Raw genomic sequence first — 26,168 nt, forward strand, 5'->3', positions numbered from 1 at the left:
TAGAACACTATTTTTTCCCAAATAAATACTAAATAGAATATACAATCACTGTCAAATAAAAGTGCTCAGGTCAAGCATTTGTGTGTAGGTGTAACAAGTACATACATAAAACATACACACAGACAAAATATGATGAACATGAGCAATGTATTGCAATAACAGCTCTCTTCTTAAAGACAGATTTATATAACAACATAAAACTTGGAAGTTATCTTTACTACTATTAAAAGCTCCCCAGTATCTCTAGATGTCTGCCTTCAATAAATCCTGGAAACATTCTGCTCACATACTGAGTTTTAAGGAATGTGCAGCATATGTCAGCTTCAATAAAAGCAGTGCAGTTCTTTAATTACTCCATTCACCCAGCAGCTGCTTCGACACAGTATTTTCCTGAACATGTAGAAATGTAAAATACCCAAAATCCAGTCATCTATGTGCAATGACCACTCAGCATCTAACAATAATGGATATACTGAAGGACAGAAACGTGGTTGTGCCAAGCCCATATTTCTCAGTGACTGACTGTAAAGCACTTAGAGTCAGCATTAAGCTTTTAAAACTCTAACCCTAATCAATCGTAAACAAAGAAATAAAGATCTCACAGTTATTTTTAAATCTTAAACACTAGCACAAAAACTTTAAATAATTTTTCTGCTTTTTCTGATTTGCACAGCATTCTTCCTAAGTAAAATATGTACTTCTGCATGAAAACAGGCTTGTATATGCAAGCTGAAAAATAACAACACTTACTGAAACACATGAGCTAATTATACCCAGCATTTTGGACTTTGGTGGTAACATATTGACTGCCATAGAGCAGAACACACCTCTGTTGGCCAAAACCAAAGGTGCACATGATTCAGAAATCTACATGGACACAACCTCTCCCCTTCTCCAAACACTTCTGCCCACAAGTCTTTTCATGGTACAGGACAGCAAACACCATCTCGACCTAGGCTGTAGGGCACTTGGAAAAGTATGACTTGCACACATTTGGTGACAGCATGGCCACAAAAAGCCCATTAAAAATAAAGAAGGCAGATAACTGGATACAATCAACTTGAAATTATTTTCTTGTGTTAGTGAATGGGTGCCAGCTAACTAATCTTGGTAGAGAACAAACCTAATTTATCCACAGCAGGATATTGTCAGATTATTTTCAACCTAATAATTATCTCTAGCAGAAGGGCAATATTACATTTCATAGAAGTAGACACTCTGTAGAAGACATTTGCTCTGAAAAAAAGATGCTCATGTGCTGTTTGATTAATGTGGGTGGGGGGAGGATAGATGAACCAGAGAAACCCACCAAAGCCAAGGAAACACCCTACAGGAGCAAGCAGTCAGGTGAGAGAGGGTCTTTGAAAAAGGCATGGCACTAGGTGACAGGAACATTCCCAATGCCCCTCCCCATCCTTTTTTGAAGATAAGCTTAATTAACTTTGAGTAGCTTTTCAGTGGAAGCTGCTATTCTATGGAGACATCTGCTGCACTGAGAATTCTCACTCCCTCCAAGCCAGAAGGATGTCCACAACGACCCAGTCTGACCCCAGGAGTTGCAAAAGCCACAGAAGCCTGTGAGGAATTCCTCTACCACACCCAACCATTTGTTCAAGCATATACCTCTATAAAAATATTTCATCCTCATTCAAAAGATGGAAAATCTAACATTCCCTTTCTAATAATTTCTAATGATTCATCAGTCTTATTAAAAGTTTGCTCCTTAGTTTGTCATAAACTGATTTTTATCTCTGCGTATTGTCAACACATATTGCTTTAAAAATGTTGTGCTATGTCTGCAGTATGCAAACAGTCATATGTACATATTTACAGATGTAAAGATTATTTTCAGGACTGCACCTTTTATTCAGTCAAGTTAGAACTGAAATTAAAGGAGTTAGAAAATAACCATATAGTGCCAGTTAAGAAGGTAAACTGTGTTTCATCCAACATATTTTTGGAGAACATATATAGAAATCATGTGTTTATAACAATAACCACACCACTATGATTAGGATTCCTGATAGATTCAGACTGAATGCAGCAATCACCAAAGAGCCAGGAAGTCTACTTGAAACCAACCTATTATTTGAAATATTTATAAGAAGAAAATCTGCCTTCCCTGGAGTTATTTTGTTATCTTTTTAGCACTACATAAACACCATGGAAGTTTAACTATACTATTTGATTGTTTTAAATGGTTGCATGTAAAATTTTTCTCATCAGCTTAACATCCATGACAGCACTCTATGTAAAATGTAATTTTGCAGTACTGGTTTAACTGTGTACTACCACTTCAGCAGGTAAATAGATTCCTAGGCAATCACAAGCATTTCATTAAACATTTCTTGGTACTACAATAGTCCATTTAAAGATAAAGAGTTATACGAATTACGGGTGTCTCAGAGAGCTGTGGAGGCTCATATGCACTTCGTTCATGGTCAGGGGAGATGTGAGTCGTTTGGGGAAGGCACATCACTTCTGAACCCAGTACTGAGAGCTCAGCCATGGCTCAACCCTGGGCTGCTGGAACAGGGCACAGCTCCCACAGCTGGAGCCACTCCTGCCCCTTCCTTACACACAATATTTTCCTTCCTTCTGTATGTACAGTATGGCCACTGCATACTCCTCATCCTTTACCTTAAGGACAAAAAAAGATAATGGATGACACACAACCCGAGCTGGAGGCTCAGTCCTTTCTGTGACTGTGTTCTTTTCACCTGTCAGTGCTGCTGCTCTCAGGTTTCTGACAGATCAGAAAGCTTCTTGTTCTTTGTATGCCCAAGCCAGCTCTAGGAAGGCACCTATACTCCATGGCCTTTGCACAAGGAGGGTCAGTGTTGAAGGAGGTGTTGACTGCACTGCTTTTACTCAGCATGCCTTTGAGTACTAAAGACTATCCATACCATTCTAACTTTGGCACAGAGAATATCAAGAGCTTGGATGTTTCACTAGACTCCAGCATCTACTGATTCAATGCTGTAGAGAGGCAACAGCAGCCACTCCTGCTGGAGGTGCTCTCCCTTCTCCACTCAAGGTAGCTCATGTTCTCCTGAGGCATGTGTTGGCTGAGGCAGCTTCTTTGATGAGTAAAGTCAAAAGTGTGTTCTCTAGATAACGGAAACACTTGTACCATTCCCACACCTTGACCAGACACATTTTCCTGAAATAGGAGTCTGTCATGTACACACACTCACACCAGCTCTGTCCCCTCATACTGGCACACACAAGGAGTAAGTCAAAGGTTTATTTTGCAATTTCCAGGATGTCCCTGGAATGTGAATATTATTCATGACAGATCTGCACAGCTTTCTAACACGTCCAATTTCTACCACATCCCAGAGATGTAACTGCACCTGCTGAAAAGGCAGCACACCAGGGCCAGCCCTCAGCACCACTCCTGTCAACACACCACCCTTCCCAGACATGACGTCTGCAAAGCTGGTCTGTGTATGCCCTGTCCTTTCATCAAAGTGACCCAGGGTGCTGGATAACTAATATTTGATAACAGCATTAAGTCTGGCTGAAGTAAGTCCGGGTGTGCTCAGGGAAACAGTTCAGTTTGCTCCCCTAGCAGGGAGAGAATGAGCAAGCAAGCGTGCATGAAGCCTCCTTCTTTAACCAGCACAGCTGCTGACAAAGGAGCCTGTATCTCTCGCCTTCTCTGAAGTTAATCCCAGCAGTTTAAAGCAGACTTGTGAAAAAACCATGAATCTGAAGTTACTCTGAAATGCTACTCCAAGGACACATTAGTTCCACTAGAGTCAAAGTATACGCCAGACGCAATAGGTCGAGTTCTAGTCGAAGAGATTGCACAGAAACTAAGAGCTAATAATTCTTAATTTGGCATAACATGACATTCCCAACAGCTTCTCTCTCCTTCCAGTAACTGTATCTTGGCAATGTACATATTAAAAAATCATTGCACAAAAGACATGTGCTGTTGGGGAAAAAAAACCCAACCAAAAACCAAAACATCTTTCGTTGTGTCATTCCAAAAACTGAAGACACTTGCACTAAAATATGCTGATCAAAACACAAAGGGGACAAAACCGCATTCATTCCTTATTTGTTTAAGAATTACTAAAAAGAAACATCTTTGCAGGAGGCTAGGGCAACAGTAATTTAGACAATAATAAATTGAGCATTGTAACAATAACTATTCCATTGAATAAAAGAACTCTGGCAAGAAACTTTTCACATGGCATTCAACAGACATTCAAATAAATTAATGAAGTATGCAAGTCAAATTACTTAAAAAATAAAGACTTTCCAGCATTTACCATAATGACAACGTTCTACAGAAAGACACAATAGCTCTTTGTAGCCTAAAAATTGTCAGTTTTATTTTACAAAGATGACTTTCAAAGCATCTTGTCATGACAATCAAGTTTTGAGGAAAAAACAACCTGTCATTTGATAAATAGATGAAATTAACTGTTATTAAAACCACTTAAGCACTCCTCCTTCCTGTTATCCTTCTCATCTTGGCAGTAACTGATAAGATTTCAGGGAGGCTCAGTCATTGATGGCAGGATCTAGAAAAGAAACAATTTTGCATACAGTTATTCACAGCTTCTAGTTATTGTATTTCACTAACCTGCACTTAACTGGCTTCATTCTGCCCCTGGCATGAGCACAGTGGACCATGTATTTCACAGAAATCACCGCTCACAGTCACACCTTACATCATGAAAATATCGAGGTGGTTGCAGTCCTGTGGTGTTAATATTACACACAGATAACAGAGTCCTGTTATCCACCAACTGTGAATTGCTAATACCAGCCAGTGCTTTAGCCATAGGGGCCAGACATTACTCATTATCATGCAGTTCATTACTTATGGGACATGGTCGAACTTGAGCCTGTAACTTCTGGAAAATGTAGCACTTGTCCACAGGAACATACCAACAAAATAAATGAAGGACCAGATGCAATGGTTACAGTAGAATTAATTAAGAGGCAAACTACAACCGCCTGTTTCCTCCCCTGCTCACCCCCAAAAAAACATTGCCCAAGATTTTGTCTAAGCCAGCAGCTTCAAGAGGAAAGGAGGACATGGACTGGGCAAAGAAAAAGCTCTGAGCCTGGCTAAGCCTAAGTCCCATGCAACCCCAGGAGGTTGTATTCATGGCAACCCCATTTCCAACATACAGAGTAATTAATTGTATTCCCACATTAAAGCTTCCATGGCACACCTCCACCTTGGCAGATTTCTAGCTGGCTTTAATCCTTTCCACCTTCCACATGCCAGGTTCCTCACACCAACTGGCCCTCAGTGACAGCTGAGTTTTCAATGCCATACAGTACCTTGATGCAAATGGGTTTTGCCCTTTTTTCCACCTTTTGCTAGGCTACACTGCCACTTAGTCACTGCATTGACATAACAACTCCACCTTCCCTACTGCAGTGCAGCTGTACATCCACTGATGTGACAATGGGAAGTGAGGGGCTTCATCCCTACAGGAACAGAGCTGCCTTTCAGTTTGCAACTTGCATCATTTTCATGCTGAGGACAGAGCATATGGTCCTTCGAAGGGACATCAAAATAAATATGACAGGTCAGTGCAATCATCATACTGAATGAATTCAAATGATGCCATATCTAAAGTGAAACGTGTGCACATAATAAAGATTCAAATGACAAAAAAATTCCCCTACCCTTTATACCTCTCTGAATTATTTATGACTTCTACAACTCCAGCTGTTGCCACCAGCCCAAGGACACTACTTCATTTTGGGAATGACACTTCATATTAAAAGATAAGTTAACAAAAGAAAACAAAAAAAAATTTAAAAAGGACACTGCAGGTCTTTAAAGACCACAGAAAAGCACAATGCATCTTTTCCCAGCTCTTACAAAGGAAAATAATCAACAATCAATTCTGTTCCTGTTTCTGAACTTGTTTCCATAATTCCAGACACAGATTTCAACACTCATGCATTAAGTCAGCCATGCCTTTTTAACCATTGCAGTTAAGCAAGATTCTCACAGCATCTTGGATCTCTCACATATTTTTATAGGGTTATCTCAGTCTTACAGTTCATCATAAACCATATGCCCACACACTAAAGACTGCAATACTGACAGCTTTTAGTACATAAAATGGTCATTACAAAAGAATGGAATATTTGCATATATGGAATTGCTTTCGGGAAAGCAATGATTTGTCCACAAATTTAAACAAAAATAAAAAACACCTTTAAAGTGTACTTTAGGGCACAAAGAATTGGTTTCAAGTGATCATTACATTTAGATGAGCAAATTCTACAAATTCTGCCCACTTGTAGATTGCTCTGATTTGGGTTCCATCACATATTAGTTCTTAGGTTTCAAATAAGTAATCTGACAATGGAAAGGAGCAGCATGGAGAAGGCTTAGCCAGTAAGCACAGTTTCCATCACCTACATCAACATGCTCTCCTCTCTCACTTTAAACTTGTTTCAGTTGGCTGGTCTGTACAGCAGATAGATAGCAGAGAGGCTAAGTAGAAAAAAAAAATTTAAAATCTACCATTGGTTTTGGTTGCTATTTTATTCATCATGGAATCAAGATCTGAATTGTTACATAAAACCACCCACTACAAGAACATACTGATGCACTGTGTTCATTGTGAAATTAACTGAAATGGGTCAAAATTTACAAGTTGCCAAATGCTGAGAAACATAGAGCCCCTAAATATTAGACTTTCATTACTGACCAATAGCCTCATCTCTGCCACAAATGATATTACTCTGTTCTCTACCCATTATCTTAATTTCACAGTGTTTTTTATTTTTACTTTTACCTAACTGAACAGCAATTGGGCTTATGTTCTGCTCCTAGGAGATCCCAAATGCCACAAGAACTTTTAACCAATTAATTATTTAGGATTTTTCTTTTGTCTGAGGTTTTTATTTTCTCCTCCATAGTCCACCTGAAAGTGGACCAGCAATTGTCACAGTTCTAACACAAAGAGATGTATGAATAAACTGTAGAGCTTCCAAGGCACCATCATCAGACATCTCCAGTATCACCCACAAATTAAAATAAAAAGCCAAGAAGGCACCATTTGCCTTTAGTGCCAAGCACACGGTTCAGGCCTGAGCTGGAATACCGGATATTCAATAAACAAGCTGATCTTTGGGAAAGCAAGAAAGCCAGAGTTGTTGCCTGTCTTGCAAGTGAAAAATGCCAATGGCTTGCAAGCAAAGCCCACTTTGGTTTCACTGCCAGCAGTACCTCCAGCTGGATCTGCTGTTACTCTGTTTGGTACCATGAGCTCATGCAGTGTTACTCAGGAAAAGGAGATGTTGTTAAAACAAACATTTATTTGCCCTTCAGTCTACACCAGACCTGGCACCCAGCCCTGAACAGTCTCCCTCTTCCTCGCTACTGTGGGAAAACTATGGAATGAGAATCCTCCCCTTCATCTCCTGCTGTTGGCCAAAGAAACAAAAAGGTACAAAGAACAGACAGAGAACTTGAGGTGTGTAAAATGCCACTGAGCAGGAAGCTAAGGTTCAACACTGTAACATTTGTAGATCTCTTGTAACATTTACAGGAGCCCCAAATTCTCCTGTTGTCACAGCTATTTATTTCTTTTTATTACTGCCTCACCATTAATAATTCTCCAATATTTTGGAAATCCCAGGAGCTATGCACAAACCCTCAAAACTACAATTATTTACATTTGTAACCCACTCAAACGTACATCACACTTTTTTTCTGAAAACTAACAAATTAAAAACAGGAACATATCTCACATTCCAGGGTTGCCATTTAACTCTCAATGCCACAGGTTCTCAAGTGCCTCCTGAAATAGTTTCTAGCTGTGCTAAAGGAATGACATTTGGAAAAAATCACCTGTGTGCTGATAGGAAAACATTCTTCTGAAGATTTTCACAAGCTAGTTGGATGCAATTGAAGTTAGTCCTCAGAAAATAAGGAAAGTCGTCTTCATGCCCAAACATGCACACTAAATGCTTCTGGCTATGACATTATTTCATAATTGACACATTATACACAAACACCCCAAGAAAATATCTTTTTGTCTATGTCTGGATTACACGGATATTTATACCCAGTGCTTCTGCAGAGCCTTCCCGATGCTGCACAATGCTCTTGAATACAAATGACCAATTGATCCTTTCACATGACAGGGTGGGGTTTGTTTTTTTAGCGTTCAATACTTCTAATATTAAAAAAAAACTGTACCTCAACATGGTCTTTAATCTAATCCTTACCCTGAACAACTGAAGTACATTCGTATTAATCTATTAGATGCTTTTCCACACCACACCTATGGCACTGCATAAATTACTGTAATTTAAATGAATTACTGCTTGAGAATTCTCATTTGGTAAGAAACAGGCAGTGTTATATGCTAGGGAAAGAAAAATGTGCACTATGGTAACTAAGTTTTACACCACAGTATATCTAGGTGCTCATAAACCAGCCATTCTAAACTGCTGAAGGACAAGAATATTAGACTGATCACACAGAACACACATCAGTATGCCAAGAAGTCAGTAATATGAAATTAAATCTTTAGTTTATTTAAACATATTTCCATGCCCATATTCAGAATCCACAATTTAAAATGCCACTAGGCTAGTTGAAGAATATTACTGCAAAAAACATTTACACCAATAGTAACTCTATCTCTGCCTGGATAACTTGTATTTTCCTCTTTAAGCATTTGATCTACTGAAATATATTGAAGAAAAAAGAACATGGAGAAAAAAAAAAAAAAAAAGAAACAGAAAAAAACCCTGAAGTTCTTTTGTTACATTACTCCACATATTACCAATGTTTAAGGATGACTTGTTTAAGACTGCACATTTCAACTACCTAACAGTAAAGAATGAAAAGCTTCTTGCTACAAGCTAAAAAGAAAGTCTTTACCATGCTCCTTGAAGAGCTCATTTTCACATTACTCAGGCTTCATTATGCTGAATCAATATTCGTTTAGTCACTGGGTTATTGACATATTTTAAAATAAAAGTATACCCTTCAGCTACTGCACTCATTACGGGTAATTTGTCTTGTCAGGGAGCAGGGAATATTATCCCAGTCTTTCAGGGGCTGACAGCCCATGGAAATACCTCCCCTTGGTTACAACTGTAAATAATTTTAAGGTAAAATATTGAAAAATCAATGACTGTTTCCTGCAATCTGTCACAAACAAATCAATCATAATCTGCACAGCCAGAGAGTATGATTTGAAGGAGATGAGAGCAGATGTAATTCTTGGCTGGAATCTCTCATTTCGAAATCACTTCACATAATGGTGTCATCATTTAAACACTTAGCAGTCACTGCAACTGCCACTCATAACATCTAGTTGGACAAAACCACAAGGAAGAGGAGGAGAAACGCCACTGCTGTTACGTAAACAAACACTTTATTTCAATGGTTGCAACATTAGCAAATTTCACAGATATAACACAAGGCTTGCCTCTCCACAAACGTCCAAGGTGCTTTTCCTTCTTAGTGGAAGACTGTCTATAAATTAGCCTCTCAAAATACAAGTATTTTAAATTTTAAAACCAAGCTATGCTTCATAAAAGGTGAGAAATTTTATCTGGTACTAATACTACTTTAAAAATATTTTTATTCACTCCAAATTGCTCATAACAGAATTATGCATCAAATTCTTAAGAGATTAAGAAAGGAGAATTATCTGAGGTACCTTTGTCTTTTAAAGAGCAATAAGGATTTCAATGCTTCTTTGTCCTCTACATATTACATTTCACATCTAATTTTCATTAAGCACACACTGACTCAACTTTAGAGTAGGAACCACTGCAGAGTACATGGGAAAGAAAGTCATAACCTACATAAATTAATTGCTAATGTATTTTCAACTAGCATGCAAAGATTAAATGTTGTATATGGAATTACATCTGTATAAAGGATCAATTTATACAAACAATGAACTATTGCACTCAGAATGTTATAAACTGACCTTTGTAAATGTGAATAAATTGTGTAAAACTAACCTATTTTTATAGAGTAGCAGTAATGCTTAGACCAAAATTATTTCCTCATTTGTCCCCCCACCTCACTCACTACATTTTCACCCCAACACTACAGTGCTTAAAAGAATTCTCTGCAGATACATCAGGATAAAACTGTGCAACTCCAACCATAGGCCTAAGTCTGCATTTCTTGCACAAACACAATTTACAAATGCTCATGGAGTGTTTCCCTCTGGAGTCTATAATTTGAGCTCTTAATCTTTAATGTGCAGAGCCCGTTATCACATACTCATTTTAATCACATTAACCTTAGCAACTCCTAATTCTGAATATTTATCTTACAACTGTGAGACTGAGAAAAAAATGTAGCCAAAAAAGATGAAATTATTTTCTCTTTTCTTGAAAAAAATCCCTTAATACTGTTTTTAAAAATGAAAGCATAGGGCACATTGTACATCTAAGTAAACCTCTCCGAGGTTTGCCTTCCTTTAAAGCAGGCTCTAAGTCTCTTTATCTTCTACATGGAAAACATACATCTCTAACTCTTTATTGATATACATCAAAACCACTATTGTTTGTAACAGTTGGACAGATTCCCTTTCTTAGCAAAATAAATTATTAAAAAAAAAGAAACTGAAGTCTTAGACCAGAAGAAGCAGTTAGTGCCTTAGAGGCTAAGAGTAAATATCAGCCATGAAGAGAATCAGCTTATTGTGGGGAAAGGCCACTCCACAGCAAAAGGAAGCGGGAGGAGGCAGTGGGTGAGGAATTGCTAAAAACCAGAGTAGCTCCTAGAAATGAGTTGGAGTTCCCCAACTTTTCCCTGGATGAGATCTATAATGAAGCTATCCAATAGACAGCCTCAGGCTCCTCAGGCCTTTTAAATCTCCTCCCTGGCTCAGCACACAGAGGGAAGCCCTGCTCCCCACGCTAAGCCATTGTGTGAGGAGAAGCGCGGTGCGTACGGAACGTGTCGGCAGCTTCCCCCAGTGCCATTCCCCTGAGCCAGCTCCTCATTTCTTGTGACAATCACCTAATTAGGTGGGTCAAGAATTGCAGAAGATAGAAGAGATTCATTCTTCCTCACATGCCAGTTCTCCTATTTGTAAAAATGGTTCTTCCACTCCATTGTAAAGCACTTAATAAATGTTAATAATAATTAAGTCAGTCACATCTCCCAGACAACACTGTCAGATATTTTTCTGCAGTATTTCAGAACTGTGTGGCTCAGGAGGGAGCTCCTACAAGCTCCAGACAGAAAAAGATTCACGAATTCCATCCTTCAATGCAAGAGGTCACAGAGGGCTGTGCCACAGCAGACATTTCACAAGCCCTGAGGAGCAAGAGCAGCACATGCTGCTGCACTACAGATCTTAATGGGTCAGCACCATGAGTGCAATTTCCTGCTGGACAAAGCATTAAGATGCTCTAACAGCTAGAAGGACTGTGAGGTCTTTCTGGTTAAGAAGTTGAATTAGATTCAATTTCTTGAATGAAAAGATATTTTTCTTTATTCTATGTTTATCAAGAAACAAAAAAGCTACTGTTTATGGAAAGAACTGAAAAAGAAAGGCACTGGCTTAAAAAAGACTACTAGCATTTCCCCCAGTACCCACCTTCTCCTTTTACTGCTCTCACTCAATGTTCATTTAAGTCACTGGCATATGTTCATCTATTTAATGCAGCTCCACATGATCACCAAACAATACAGCAATGCCATATTACATCATGCAACATTACTGATGTGACACTATTAGCAATACTCTACCTAATGAAGTTTATAAAGTCTTCATGTTTGGGCATTACAGAAAGATGAAGAATCCTGCTTTGAAAGAGCTCCTGCCTTCCAATTCTGTCCTTCCCTTCTTCAGCATTGCTGAGACCATCTCACTGAGCTCATCTGGAGAGGACAAAAACAGAAAGAAAAGAAGAACATACTTATTGCAGTTCTTGTCACCTGCACTGCACAATTTTCTCAACAGAAATGGGAATAAAGTTGATGTGTCTAGAAACATTAACTCTGCATTTTGTAAGTGACTGAACCCAGCACCACAAAGGAAAGTAACCCTACTGTAATGCTTTGCTTAATGAATCATATCATACTCATAGCAGATTACTTACCATTAACTCTGAACAGGACTTAATATGGTTAAAAAGACTGCAAGCCCAGCTGCACTCTGGCTTTGTACTAGGTCTCTTCCCATATTCCAGCAGGTACAGGACAGGATGGACTGCTGGTTCGTTTTCCCCACTGTGGATCTCACTACTTCTCTCCTGGGTGCAAATAAAGATAAAAAAAGGGACATACAGAGAATGGGGGACGAACAAAATATATATTTGTCACTAATTCACACAGCATGTTCCCCTGACAAACAAGGGTTTATAAACTGAGCGATGCAAGGGTTTCTTCACCAATTGATCCAGTATGTTTGTTAAATCCCACAGACACTATGTTAGTGCCACATCCCACTGGATGGTGTTCAATCCTGCATGCTCTAAGAGGCACACCACAAACTATAGGAATCAAAGATCTGAGGAACACAAAGGTTTAATGGCACTTTGCTAATGAACCAGTAACAGCATTAATCATTTGCCCCTGCTCAAAAGCACAACAGTCTAACAATTATATGAGCATGGACACCATTTACATCTGGACATTACTGAGACAAGCAGAGTTCCTGTTAAGTAAACTGAGGCTGAGGTCATAGGATGTGCCAGAAATGCAAGGAGAAAACAAACCCTTGCCTGCTACCAAGTTTTTCCATCCCTTCTCAGCCAGTCTAAAAGTCTCTCCACCCTTCTGCAGCCTTCACTCAAAGAACTACCTGGATGACCTCAGATTAAGCTTTACTTAGGGAATGGTAGTACAGTGTATACTACAGGAAATATCAGCTGAATTTTAACTGAAGCAGTAAGTTAAATACTGAAATAAACCTAAGAAAAAGCAAAAGGAAAAAAAAACCTTTAACAATACTTCGTAAACTTAGGCTCTACAGAGCTGTCCTCTTCCCAAGGGACATTCATGAAACCTAATGCCCACAGGAGCTGGGAGACAGCAAGGTCCTTCCTAGATAAAGCCAGAAAGTCAGCACAAACAAAGTAATTCTTGCACTGCCAATACCATAAAGAAGTCATAGGCACCTTTTTATAATGACAGAGTATTCTTAATAAAAGCTTCAAGCAGGTTTTACAGCTGCATATTATCCAATGAAACCAGTAATAAACAGCACTGTAGAATTATTTAGTGCAACTCCAATACGCCGAGAGTCTCAACCTGGGTTTTATTTATCACACAGGCTAAAATGTTTGTTCTTGGCTTTACAGTAGCAGCCAAGCCTGTAGCTATCTTTTATCCCAGCACACTGCCATCTGGATATTGATACTTTGCTATGGGATATGAAAGAAGAGCATAGTTACCTAATACAGTTTAATTGAAAACACAGGACCTACATATTATACCATGCATTATTCTACACAAAATTAAATCTGAAGGGCATGAAAATTTCTGTAGATGTCAGCAGAGAATATTTCAGAGGTAAGTGCTGTGTTCTTGATCTGCACTAGAAATGCTAAGAAATACTGTGAAAAATATGTGCTTACAATACAAAAAAGCTAGTTTTTGCTCTGTTGGGAAAAAGAAATTGCTCAGGAAAATGCATCTCCTTCAGGAAGAGCAGGAAAGTCACCAGTCATACATTTATTAGTACAGTAAACTCTGTTATGGTGATACATATTCACCTTGAAAGGTCCAACTGGTTTGTTTTCCAAATGATTTATATAATAATAAAAAAATGTTGGTTCTACAAATAGATTCACTTTCATCTGCAAAAAGCAGCTTCCAGAATCATCTACATCTGCACTATCCACATTAAGGAATAAAGTCTAAAAAGCTCTAATATTAATAAAATCCTAGAAATTATGAACTGTTAAAAAGAATTCCTTGGGTATAAGGCCAGAAAGGCTACCTGGGTTTATGTTTCTCCTCAGAGAGGTACTGCTGAGCTCTTGCAAACACCAGTTATAAGGGCTGTAAATAAATGTAAGTAAAGTAGATAAAGCACAAGATCCTTGGAATAGAACACTGCTACTAAGTCACTCACTTCTAGCACCCACACTGGAGGCCAAATTCCAGCTACTGGAGCCCCCCCACGCTGCAGCACCTGCAGGCAAAAGGGAATTTGCCACCTACATTCCATAAAACAGCACAGGGAGCCACAGCCACCCTTCCCACTGAGCTGCTCCTCATCTGCTGTAAGAGCCAACTAACAGTAGATGTGGCTTACTTCAAGTGAAAAACTTGCTTTAGACATGAAAGAAAGCAGTTTTTAATTTTTCACTCAGAGTCTATTTTCTGCATATGTCCATGGAACTGTAAGCAAAATAAACCCAAAAGACATTCTTAACTCAGTCCATACTATACCAACAAATTCAAGCAAATAATGCCATTTAAGTTAATTACAGGAAGCTTCAAGGAAACTGAAATACAGTTTCAGCTTCTCCCATGATACTGTCAAGATCTTTGGAGTTACATGCTCAGTACAATAACTGGGTGCTTGAAAGGCTTGTCAGCTGCACTTCTGTATTTTATTCCACTAAAAAGGCTGCTGAAGCAATTAAAAAAAAAAGAAGACTAGAACTGATAATCAGGTTTCTTTTAGCAGACAAGAAGTGATTTAAAATAGAAAGGTTTGGAGAGAAAAAGAAAACTCTAAGCTACCTAATACCAAAAGCTAGGCACAGAAGAGTTATTCTAGGTGTTCACGAGTTTTACCTCGCTCTCAGACCACAAACACAGCGAGTGTGAACAAGGAGCATCTCGGGCAAAGGAAGTGCAGCAGAAGAAGCAGCAGAGCAGCTCAGGGTCTTGCCCAGAGAGCTCCTCCCAGGACCTTCACCCAGGCTGAGAGCCACAAACCACGGGCACTGCAGTGCCCTGCCTGGCCTGGAACTGCAGCACTGCACCTGAGGGAAGCGGCAGCAGTGCCTGCAGGACAGGGCCCCGAAGTTTTACAGGCAATATTTTACATGGGGTTTTTTTAGTCTTGCCCAGTAATAATGGATTGATTTAACATAGAAAGACACGGACTCCTCCCTCCTCTTTGCATGCTAATTAGTTTTACTTCTACGGTAGTGCAAAGATGAGAAAGAAAATTTTCTTTTCTCTTCATGCCTAATTAAAAAAATGAATATTCACATGCATTTATTTTTCTCTGTTATATGAGTTGTTAATACTTTTAAATATACTGTATAAAACATCTCTTATCAGATGTTTCCAGCAGCAATTTCCATTACCATCTGAGTCTCACAGGTTTGTTTCTTTTTTTTTAATAGGACAGCTTTAAATTAAACAGGGCATCTTGTAGGGGAATTACTTTTTTTTTTTTTTTTCTTTAAGAGGAATCCCTTTAGCATCACACACAGATCTCTTGGTAATATTGTAACAAATTGAACTGGAGAAACAAATTCAGTGTCTAAGGTCAAGTATTCTGATAAAGAAATATCAAAAAGGTTTTGAGAAAACAGCCTCCTTCTCATCTACCCCTGTAAAAAGAAAAAAAAGTTGAAATGATCTCCTAATGCATCTCCCTTCATAATTCATGCCGAAAGATGACATTTTCTCAGGATCTTAATTAAGATAATGATGAACACCTGTGTCGGCATTCTTTGGCAAGACAGCATTATCCATCATAATCTTTTAAGTACTCTCAAAAAAAACCCAACAAAATCGTATGACGGAACCAATCTGTTGTCTCTCCTTGCACTAAGTTTTACATCTCAGACACACAGAAGAACGATTAGATCTTTAAAGACTGCAATAAAAACAGGATCGTTAGATTTTAAAGTTCCAACAGAAAGTAGCTATTAAATTAATTAAATTAAGGTGTATCATATCCAAGATAGCCAAGTTTAACTCCATTCACTACAAGCCACCTGGAACCAAACCACTTACACTTAGAGCCTACCAATAGCTGTACTTCTAAAACATAGTTTGCTGTTACTTTCAGGATCATTCTGCCTCTTTTCACATTTGTTTCTCCCAGAAAGAAAATTTTCTCAGCTGATCCCTGCTGTACATTCCTGCACTAATTTATGAAGCCATTTTATGCTGCACTACGTTTGCACAATATAAATGAAATTATGCAAAAGAAACCAGCATATAAAAAACAAATATGCAAATTCAAATGTTGCTGTATTTTGGGTCATGTTGTGCAGTCATCTTAACTCCAAGCTCCTCTCACACCATTGGAGTCCAATTACTAAACTAACCAAAGACGCTTCTAACAGCTTTGCAGGACCAGCCCATCAGACTGAAGGCAATAAAAAAGGAATTTTAATTTATAGAAGCTGAGTCTTGATTCACACGCCTAAATTTAAATAAAGTCAAGAGTGCACAGCCAGCCTGTAAATCCAAGCCACTGCTACATAAGATTTTTAAGGCAAGTTTTTTTTTTTTAATTGTATTAACAATTTATCTTCAAAAAATTATGAGAAAAATATACAATACAAAGTCCAGAATTTTAATATCAACTTGCACTGTTATAGCTGGCAGCCGCAAAATACACAAGCTCCTGATACCAAGAACTCATCCATACCTTCAAATGCACGTACCTTCAGCAATAATGCAAAGAAGCAGCAAACGCATCCTCAAGCCCCACGTTTGTTAATAGAACTGATGAACGACATAAGAGTCTTGAAACAAACCTCTTATTTCCATTCGATCAAGTGCCTGAAAAGTCCTGCAAAGCAGATTAGTCTTAGGCTTTCACATTTTAATATGCTGCTATCAGAGGAAAAAGTTGCTGTGACTAGTCATTCAGTAGAGCTATCAATGTGCAAATAAAGCAGAAAATAGAGACATCCTTAAGAAATGAGTCTCAAATTTGATATAAAGTGAAAGTGACAACCACAGCAATAGAACTATAAACTAAATGTTTCAATATCTTGAATAATTATCTACAGTTCTTTTAAAACTGCAAAGACTATAATAGTGGCATAACGTAGTGAGAATGTCAGTTTGATAGGCACTTACAATCCTGACAGCGTAAGAGTTCTATCACTACCGTTTATTAATCAGCTCTGGTATTATGTTTGCAAGGCATGAAAGTATGCATGAACTCACTAGTTTCCAAAATGTATGCCTAGAGAAGAAAAATTAGTGGAACATCAGAAATAAAGAGGGTAATTTTACATGACGTTAACCTTACCTCCTCTTCAAAAAAGTCAGATGCCATGGGAAGATGGTTAAAACTTCTGTTTCTTCCTACAAAGAAAGGAGTACGGAAAAGCAGTTAGTTATTCTACTCACACATAAAATGAATGTTAAATGTATAAAACTTGACCAGATGATATCTCACTCCCCGAACAAGGGGGATTGTCAGAGGATTATGACAGAAGAGATTCGAGTGGAGAAAGAAATGCAGCGCTCCAGAGCGATCGCTATAATGAAGCCGGGGACAAATACCGGTGACACCGTGCAGTCGAAAACTGATGAAAGTGCACACCTGTGTGGATTGAGCATGTAAGGGAGCGTGCGAGCCGGGGATGGACCCGTCCCGTTTACCGGGGCAGAACCACATGGAGTTTAAAGAGCCGAAATTCCGCACACGGCACAATAAAAAATTAAATTAAATTAAAAAAAAAAAAGAAAGAAAAGCAAACCAAAATGGGGGGGGGGCGATGAAGTGCAGGAGGATCAAGGAGGGAAGGGTAGACAGAGCGCGGCTCGGTAGCAGCGCCGCGGAGGAGCCGAGCCCGGCGCGGCCCCGCCGCTCCCGCCCGGCGCTGCCGGCACCGCGGGGCCGGGGCTGAGCCGCGCCGCCCGTCAGGGGGCGCCCCGCGCCGGGGCAGCGCCGCGCCCGCTCCTCACCTCGGGCCGGGCCGGCCGGGCTCAGCAGCCGGGCTCAGCAAAGCCGGGCTGTTCCGGGCCGGGGGCGGCCGCCGCGGCCCGCAGCGCCTCCGCGCGCCGTCCTGTCAGCGCCGCCTCCGGACTCCGCCGCAACCGCGCCCGTGCTGCCGCCGCCCCTCCACACCCCGCGCTGAGGGACAGCTCCGCGGGCCCCTGGAAGATGCGGAGCGCCCGCCGCCGGCGGGGGAACAGCCAGTCATGCGCCGGGCCGGCCGGGGGCGGGACTGGCGGGGCCGCGGCCTGCTGGGTACTGTAGTGCAGGGCAGGGCAGGGTTCGGGGGTGCCGTGCAGCGCCCGCCCCGCCCCGCTCCCGCCGCGTCCCCCCCGCGGGCAGCGCGGACAGCGCGCCCTGCCCGCCCAGCCCCGGCCCTGCAGCGCGGCCGCTCGGCCGCTCCCGGCCTGTGCCCGGCCGGGGGCTGTGGATGCTGCCGCCGGGACGGAGCCCCGCGGAGGGAGGGAGGGAGGGGGAGGGAGGGACGGAGGGAGTGGGGCGGTGTCGGTGTCGCCTCCGCGGCGACACGGGGAGCTCCTGCCCCGGCCTGCCGGTTTTAAAACACACCCCTGCTCCTCGCGTCTCCGCGTACGTCCCGCGGGGCAGCGGGGCGAGAGCGTTGGGGTCGGGAAATGCAAAAGTTACAAAATAAAATAAATTCTAAAAATATAAATCTTATGATATCGCCCCCCTCCCTCGACCGAAAAGCACGGCGGATCCCGATGGCCGGGGGTCCGCGGCCGCTGGAGCACTCCTTTCCTCAACTGCAAGGGGAAACAAAATGCAAGAAGGGAATAAACCGGGATATGTTTCTATTGGGAAATATATCTGGTGGAATCACAGGAGATTACATCTTCTGATCGGCAGGGATTTATCCCGGTTCATATGGTTTTAATCTGCTTTCGCCTCGACCCTTCAATGAGCCGAGGGCGGGGGGAGGATAGCCGGTGTGTTCTTAGATCCGCGGGCAAGCCCTCGCTCTGAGCGGTGTCTGCGGACCCATCTCAGCCCCCTGCGCTCCCCTCCGGATCGCCCTTCTCCCGCGACCGCCGCTGGCAAAGACTAAATCCGAGCCCTCCGCGCAGCTGATCCCCGCTCCTGGCCGGACCCCGCCGCTCCGCCCGCAAGCGCCGCAACAGGTCCGGCGGCGGGGTGGCCCCTGCCCGCGGCAGCCACGGGCCGAGCAGCCCAGGGACAGGGCTGCGGCTCTTCCCCGACGAAAACCTCCTTTATTTGTTAAGATAATCAAAACTAACAGCACCACCAGTCCGCCGTATATCCCACCTCCAATGATTTAGCGGAGGGAGGGGCAGGGGCAGAGAGCACGAGGAGGGGTGGCTGTGCAGAGGGGGAGCCGGGCGGCTAATAAATCTTATTAAAGATCTATTTTTTTTCATATACTGATTGGCTTGCATTCCGGCGCAACGCGGCTCCGAACGGTATTTAGCACATGCAGAAAGTTGGAGCTGATCTTAAATGGCTCGGAGGTGACTGCAATCCAGGAGCCGGCGCACTTGAGCCTCTGAGCGCTGGGGAGGGCCAGGGAAGCGCGGAGCCCTCCCGCTGGTTGGGCCCGGCCGCGGCAGCCCAGCGGGGTCCTGCCAGTCCTTCCACTGACAACACCCCGCGAAGGAGGAGCCTCGCCGGGCCGTGCTGAAGGCGTCAGGAGCTGCAATTTCCAACTTAGCATCTTGGCAGGACCCTTCGGAAAGCGAGAGCGAGGAGGAAGGGGGAAAAAAAAAGCCCCCCAGTGCAAGGGGGAGAGAAAGAGAAAGAGAGGAGGGGGGGAGGGAAAGAGGGGAAAGCAAGGGGGGGAGAAAAAGGAGGAAGCGGTGCCCGGCTGCAGGCGAAAGCGGAGCAGCAGCCCCGGCGCAGAGCAAGGTGCCGCCGCTGCCCAGCTGGCGAGGGCGGAGAGGCGCCCGCGAAGCCCCGGCCGCAGCCGCCCCAGCCCGGCAGCGCGGCCGCTCCCTCCCGGCGCCTTGGGCTCCCGGGTATATGTGTGCGCCTGGCCATGTCGTATCCTCAGGGTTACTTGTACCAGCCGTCAGCGTCCTTGGCTCTCTATTCCTGCCCGGCGTACAGCACCAGCGTGATCTCCGGACCCAGGACCGATGAACTTGGGAGATCTTCTTCGGGCTCCGCTTTTTCCCCTTATGCCGGATCTACCGCCTTTACCGCCCCTTCCCCGGGTTACAACTCCCACCTCCAGTACGGCACCGACCCGGCCGCCGCCGCCGCCTTCACTTCCTACGTGGTAAGAGCAGCCGCGGGCAGCCGGCACCGCGCCGGGCACGACGGCATCCCGCGGGCGCCTGCCCCCCCTCCCGGGCCTGCTTTTTGTTCCCATTTTATTTTTGAGATCTCGGGGACAAAAGGGAGCACGGCTCCTCTCCACGCCGCCCAACTTTCCCGTATCGCCGCCGTGCCCTGCCTCACACTGTTGCTGGCGGCAGCGGAGGGCAGGGCCGGGCGCGGGGGGAGTCGCCGGCACGGCCCGGGCGAGCAGGACCAGGGCAGGCAGGGACCGGTTTCATTCCCTTAAAAAAAATTAAAATTAAATGTATAAATGTATAAAAATCATAGTTCTGCAACAATTAGCTTGTTGTGATTGAAAAGGGAATGAACTCAGGACCGGTCGGCGATGGGAGAAATCCAGGCGATAAATCCAGGCAACTTTCCCCGCACGGCGATAATTAGGCTTAAATATTGCAGAGCTGTAATGCCATGGCCGCGAGCTGCTCCGCGGGGCTGCGCGGGGAAGGGAAGGAAGGGAAGGGGAAGGTAGGGCACTGCGCCGCCGTGCGCGCCCGCGGGGCACCGCGGGGCCAGTCCGAGTGCGGGACATCCACACCGCAGGGCTGCGGCCACAGCCAACGCCCCGCAGCTCCCCCAAAAACCGGCGACTTTGGCTCAGCTTCTCCTCTATGTTCAGGGCAGAGTTTCACAGTTCCTTCTTTCCTTTTTCTGACTCCTTTTCTTTTGCCTTTTTATTTTTGCCCCTCTTCTCTATTTTTTTGTTTGTTTGTTCGTTTCTCTTTTACCTTATTTTCTTCTCTCTTTTCTTCTCCCCTTTATTTTTCCTCCTCCCGTCCCTGGGCAGGGGGAGCGGCCCAGCCCGCCGTGCCGCCTGGGCCCGGCAGGTTGTCTGCCGCGATCGCAGCGCGGGGGGAAGGCTCTGGTCCCCCTGCCGCTGTCCGCCCCCAGCCGCGCTGCCCACTTGCTTTTCCGCTCCTGCATTTGGGGGAGAACCGCTGGATTGCTGCAGGCAGCCGGTGGTCTCCTGGGGTCGGAGACTACGGGCCCCGGAGAGCCCCCGGGCCCTTCTCCTGGGAAAGAACCGGGGTTGAAGCCAGGCAGGGCCCGGCGCCGGGGGAGAGGCGGCGGGGCGCGGGCGGGGCTGCGGGCAGGCCCTGGCTTTGCCTTTGCCCTGTCATTGCCGCCCCGCGGCCGCTGACCTCGCCCCGCCGGGCCGCTCTCCCCTCTCTCCCCAGGGCTCTCCCTACGACCACACGCCGGGCATGGCCGGTTCCCTGGGGTACCACCCGTACGCGGCACCGCTCGGATCCTACCCCTACGGGGACCCCGCGTACCGCAAGAACGCGACACGGGACGCCACGGCCACCCTCAAGGCCTGGCTCAACGAGCACCGGAAAAATCCCTACCCTACCAAGGGCGAGAAGATCATGCTGGCCATCATCACCAAAATGACCCTCACCCAGGTCTCCACCTGGTTCGCCAACGCGCGGCGGCGGCTCAAGAAGGAGAACAAAATGACCTGGACCCCACGAAACCGCAGCGAGGACGAGGAGGAAGAGGAGAATATCGACCTGGAGAAAAACGACGAGGACGAGCCCCAGAAACTAGAGGAGAAGGGAGACCCCGGGACACCGGACACAGGTAGGACAGCGGGCTCGGCCGGGTCACCGCGGCCGCGCCCTCGGGGCTGCCCCCGGCCCGGTGCAGCGGTGGCGGGGCGGCCTGGCCTGTTCCCCGGGGCGGGGGAGCCGGCGGGCAGCGGTGCGGGCCTGACCATGCCGGGGACCGAGCGGTGGGCGGCGAAGTGGGTGGGCGGGTTTGGGGGCGCAGGGCGAGCCCGAGAGCTGCCCCCCCACCCCTGTCCTTTCTCCCCCTACCAGGAGCGGCGGATCCCAAGGCAGCGCCGGGCTGCGAGCGCCTCCAGGAGTCCCCCGGCCCCCGGGAGGCCGAGAGCGGCCTCAGCGACTCGGATTGCAAAGAGCTAGCGGAGGAGCGGCTCGACGGGCAGCCCGTCCCCCACAAGGCGCCCGGCGCTTCCCCGCTGGGACCGTGCCCGGCGGGCCGCGAGGAGCCCCCGCCGTACCGCCCGCCCTCCGCCGCCGCCGGGCCGCCGCACGCCGCCGACCTGCACCCGCTGCTGCCCGCCGCCACCGGCGCCTCCGTCATCCACTCGCCGCAGCAGGCGGCCCTCGCCAAGCCCAAGCTCTGGTCGCTGGCCGAGATCGCCACCTCGGCGGACAAGGCTAAGGAGGCCGGCGGCGAGGCGGCCCCCCCCGGCCCCGCCGTGCTGGGCGCCGGTGGCCCGTCCCGCTCGCCGCCGCGGCCGCGCTCGCCGGGCGCGCAGTGCCCCTTCCCCAACGGGGCGGTCCTGCCCCGGCCGCTCTACTACACGGCGCCCTTCTACCCCGGCTACACGAACTACGGCTCCTTCGGGGCCCTGCACGGGCACCCCGCCGGCGGCCCCGCCGCCGCCGCCCCCGGCGCCCACTTCAATGGATTAAATCAGACTGTCCTCAGCAGAGCCGAGAGCTTGGCTAAAGACACTAAAATGATCAGGAGCCAGTCCCAAGTAGACCTTTGCAAAGACTCACCTTACGAACTGAAGAAAGGTATGTCCAACATTTAATATCGGCTTCTCCTCCCTAACCCCTCCTGGGACTGTGGTTTTGTTCCTTTTTTTTTTTTCTCTTCTTTTTCTTTTTTTAATTTATTTGAGAGAATAATAAATTGCTTTGGCAGTTATTTTTCCAGTACCAAAAGAAAAACAAAACAAGCAGAAAAAGACCAGCTCCCCCCTCCCTCCCAGCACCCTCTTCAAAAGTTTATAGAGTCTATTTGAAATGGCTGGGTGGAAACCGCCCAGAAATGTCTTAAGCAAGTGAAAAGCAAACGAGTGACACGCTCTCTCTCACACACACAAAGAAGAAAGATTTGTATTAAATCTTATTCTGTATATTTAATGTAGCTTTTTTGTATTTAAATTGATAATACAGTATCTTTGAAGTAAATTATGAAATCAAGACAACTGTACAGGCATTAATGTTGTTTTCGTAATATAAATATATACATTTCTGTGTCTTTTTCCGAATTGTTTCATAGTTTTAAAATATATATACAAGTTTAATTTAATTTTTTATGCCTATTGTTTTTTTTTCTTGGGTGTGAGTTAAACTATAATGCAAAAACGAGACAAAAAAAGGAAATAGGTTATACGTATTAGATTTTAAAAAACCCAAACCTGCAGCCGCCTTTGTAAAATGCAAATATTTAATTAAAAGAGATTTTTAACAGAACAAAAACCACTCTCGTTTTGCAACGGGCAGATATGTGCAGAGCTGCGGAAAAATAAAAGCATGTCTTAAATGAGACGCGGGGCTATATGTAGGGACCTCACAGTAGCACCTGAAGCCTTTCTGGAAGTGGCAGGAAATTTTTAAAAGGTCGGGGGGGCTCCGGAGGCGAGAGCCGCCCGCGGGGCCAGGAGGGGCGAGCGGCGGCGGCAGCGGGACGGGGCCGGTGCGGGAGGGACGCTGTTCCCAGAGGTGAAGGCTTAAATCAGGCCACGCACAAAAGCACTTGTTAGAAACACCAAATCGAAGTACAGTCCCATCTTTTAACCTAATTACTTCCAATCAGTGTCGTGTTTTATGCAAAGCAATCAGCTGGTGAACTTTGCTAATGAGTTCGATTTTCTGCCAGATTTAGCCCGCGTCGCTGCAGCAGCGGTGCTGTGGCGGCAGCCGGGGCCGCCGGCTGCACGGGCGGAGCGCTCGCTGCGGCGGGGGCCGCCGGGGCCCCTTTCCCTTCCCCGCTCCCCAGCCCCGCTGTCCCCGGCCCGCGGATCGGGGCGGGCGCGCAGCCCCGCGCAGGGCCGGCCGCGGGCGCGGTGCTCCCGGCGCCGGCAGGTAGGTGTCACACTCGGCCCGGCTTTGGCTCCCGCCGCCCGCTCGGCCGTGCGGGAGTCCCGCGGGGCCGCGCTCCGCTCCGCGCTAAGCCCGCGGAGCCGCGGTGATGGTGGGACAGGGCTGCTACGCCAGGGCAGTCCCTGCCACAGCTGTCCCTTGGGTGCGGGGACAGAGAGCGCCCTGAGCCCCCTCCGCGCCGCTCTGCTGTTCCACAGCCCAAGGCAGGGGGAAGCGGGTCCCAGAGAGGATTAGGGCTCCTCAGCGCGGACCTCCAACCAAAGCCAGTTCTCGCTCGTGCGGCTGCCCAGCAGCCCAGGTCCCATGCAGAGAAATAACGGCGAGGACTGTCCAGCACCCGCCTGGGGACCGGTGTCTCCTCGTTCAGTGTGGATTTTGGGGGTGTCAGCTGTATGCTGACATCGACACTGCTGATGTGATTGGGAGTATGACTGGGACCTCTGGGGCTGCTGACGAGACACCCCTCCGTTTGCTTGGATTTTTTTTTCTTTACGAGCGGATAATTATTTTGTAATCTCTTCAACTTTGTCAGAGCCATTTATTAGCTGTAACAGGTTTATTCATGCATATTTACATTTTACGGGAATTTAAATAGTAGTTTGTATTTTGAGTTTTAAATATGCAGTCTATGTTCTCTTGGTTATACGATTTTTTTGTAGATAATCTGGTTTAAAATCAAAATTGTTTCTACTGAATGTGCAAAGAATCAAATATCTTGGGATAATAGTATGTTATTTTGTCGTTTTATTAATGATAAACGGTTTTTTAAAAAACTCTCGAATTCCTCTGTTGGAGATTTCATTTCCAGTCCGCGAGATCCGCAGGAAGGCGTATTTTTCGTGCAGCAGTGAGCTTTACTGGACTCACCTGCCTTGTTTAAAACGGGATAAAGTTCTCGCGGCGAGGGGCCCGGGTGGAAGCAGCCCCGATGTGCGGGGCTGGAGGCGAAGCGCCGCGGGCCCCTCCCGCCCGGGCCCCGTCCCCCCGGCGGGGATCGCCTCCGGCTGCACTCGGGGAAACTCCCCAGCCCTGTGCTACAGGGAGCGACAAAGTCCCTCAGGACCGCGCTCCCCAGACAACAGGTTCCGCAGAGGAACGACTAACCTCAAAATAAATAGGTTTCAATTATTCATCTAGCTATGGATTTATTTTTTTTAATTGTCGTGCTACCTTTCCACAGCTGATCTTCCGATCTCTGAAAAAGCTATTTTGCAAAGCAGCTTAGGAGCTTCGCTCGTTCAAAAGCCCTATTCCTTATACTCAGGGCTATTCTGAATAGGTCTATTAGCGATCTCAATACGGTTTTCGTTTGATGTATAAATTCCTAAGGGAATTAACCGTTTCCTTTAGGTTGCAGCCTGTCGCCTATTTTAAACCATAACTATTATTGTAGCCCAAACGATTTCATACAACAATTTTATTCATCACCCTTTTCCCCTGCCACAGGAGATATACTGTATAGCCATTCTTTAACATAAGCACGAAGTTACCAGTTTCTTTTCCGTAACAGAGTTGGGGGGGAGGGGCAGCGTTCGTCTTTTTTGCCTCTGGCATGTTAATTTGTTGTTAAAAAAAAAAAAAGTGAGGTATCTTAAAATAAAAATAACGCCTGCTGCCAGTTAGAGCTGCTGTAGGTTACTCTGGAGCAGCCCTCGGAGCGGCTGGAGCGACTCTCCCGCTGGGAGCGGATCCCTGCGGGGCGCGGGCAGCCCGGGGACGATAGGGGCGGGAGGGTTCCGCTGCGAAGCGCTTTTTGGGCAGGTGAGAGGGAAGAGCAGGGATGGCAGTTGGGGTCCGCCAGACTGGGCTTTCATCAGCTCGCCTGGCAGCAGGTGCTTGCCCAGGGGGCGCAGGTGGGAACGGCCCAGCCTCTGCGGGGCGCAGCTCCGCTCCTGGGAGGAACCGCTCGCCCCTTTCCTTCCCGGACACCAAGGCACGGCCCGTGATGGGCGGGGGAGCGCGACCCCCGCGCTCCCCGCCTCGACAGCGCAGGTGGCAGCGGGGTGCAGCAGAGGGGCCGGCCTGTCCCGCAGGTGACAGTCAACAGCCCCCCCCAAAACCCGACAAGCGTGTTGGCCTGGCTGGCCCGGAAGGGCCCACGCGTGGGGCCGCAGGAACAGCTCAGTCT

The 26,168-nt window shown here is 45.9% G+C and overlaps 1 protein-coding gene and 1 long non-coding RNA gene across 5 annotated transcripts; one reads left to right on the plus strand and one right to left on the minus strand.

The window, feature by feature from the left end:
* Nucleotides 1-128: 128 nt before the first annotated feature.
* LOC117001324 lies at nucleotides 129-17,865 on the minus strand. 4 transcript variants are annotated; one of them, XR_004419014.2, is made up of 6 exons: nucleotides 17,831-17,865; nucleotides 17,169-17,224; nucleotides 16,573-16,700; nucleotides 12,085-12,237; nucleotides 11,732-11,863; nucleotides 129-4,538 (listed from the first exon to the last, which is right to left on the minus strand). It is a non-coding gene; the product is annotated as an uncharacterized LOC117001324 (long non-coding RNA). The 4 variants fall into 4 exon arrangements; XR_004419015.2 differs by lacking the exon at nucleotides 17,831-17,865 and adding an exon at nucleotides 17,466-17,556; XR_004419016.2 differs by lacking the exon at nucleotides 17,831-17,865 and adding an exon at nucleotides 17,319-17,337.
* Nucleotides 17,866-19,569: 1,704 nt separating this feature from the next.
* Nucleotides 19,570-23,410, plus strand: IRX5 (iroquois homeobox 5). The gene is made up of 3 exons (XM_033069333.1): nucleotides 19,570-20,115; nucleotides 21,353-21,758; nucleotides 21,998-23,410. Exons 1-3 carry the CDS (start codon nucleotides 19,873-19,875, stop codon nucleotides 22,741-22,743), a joined length of 1,395 nt encoding a protein of 464 aa, XP_032925224.1. The 5' UTR covers nucleotides 19,570-19,872; the 3' UTR covers nucleotides 22,744-23,410.
* The last annotated feature ends 2,758 nt before the right edge of the window (nucleotides 23,411-26,168 follow it).

The sequence above is a fragment of the Catharus ustulatus genome, chromosome 11, assembly GCF_009819885.2.
Source record: "Catharus ustulatus isolate bCatUst1 chromosome 11, bCatUst1.pri.v2, whole genome shotgun sequence".
Classification (NCBI taxonomy): domain Eukaryota; kingdom Metazoa; phylum Chordata; class Aves; order Passeriformes; family Turdidae; genus Catharus; species Catharus ustulatus.

What these genes read in the sequence shown, in the direction of transcription:
- IRX5 (XM_033069333.1), top strand. Translation starts at nt 19,873, where the DNA reads ATGTCGTATCCTCAGGGTTACTTGTACCAGCCGTCAGCGTCCTTGGCT. An exon ending in CCGCCTTCACTTCCTACGTG is followed by an intron (nt 20,116 to 21,352) that starts GTAAGAGCAGCC and finishes CTCTCTCCCCAG; the next exon opens with GGCTCTCCCTACGACCACAC. An exon ending in CCCCGGGACACCGGACACAG is followed by an intron (nt 21,759 to 21,997) that starts GTAGGACAGCGG and finishes TCCCCCTACCAG; the next exon opens with GAGCGGCGGATCCCAAGGCA.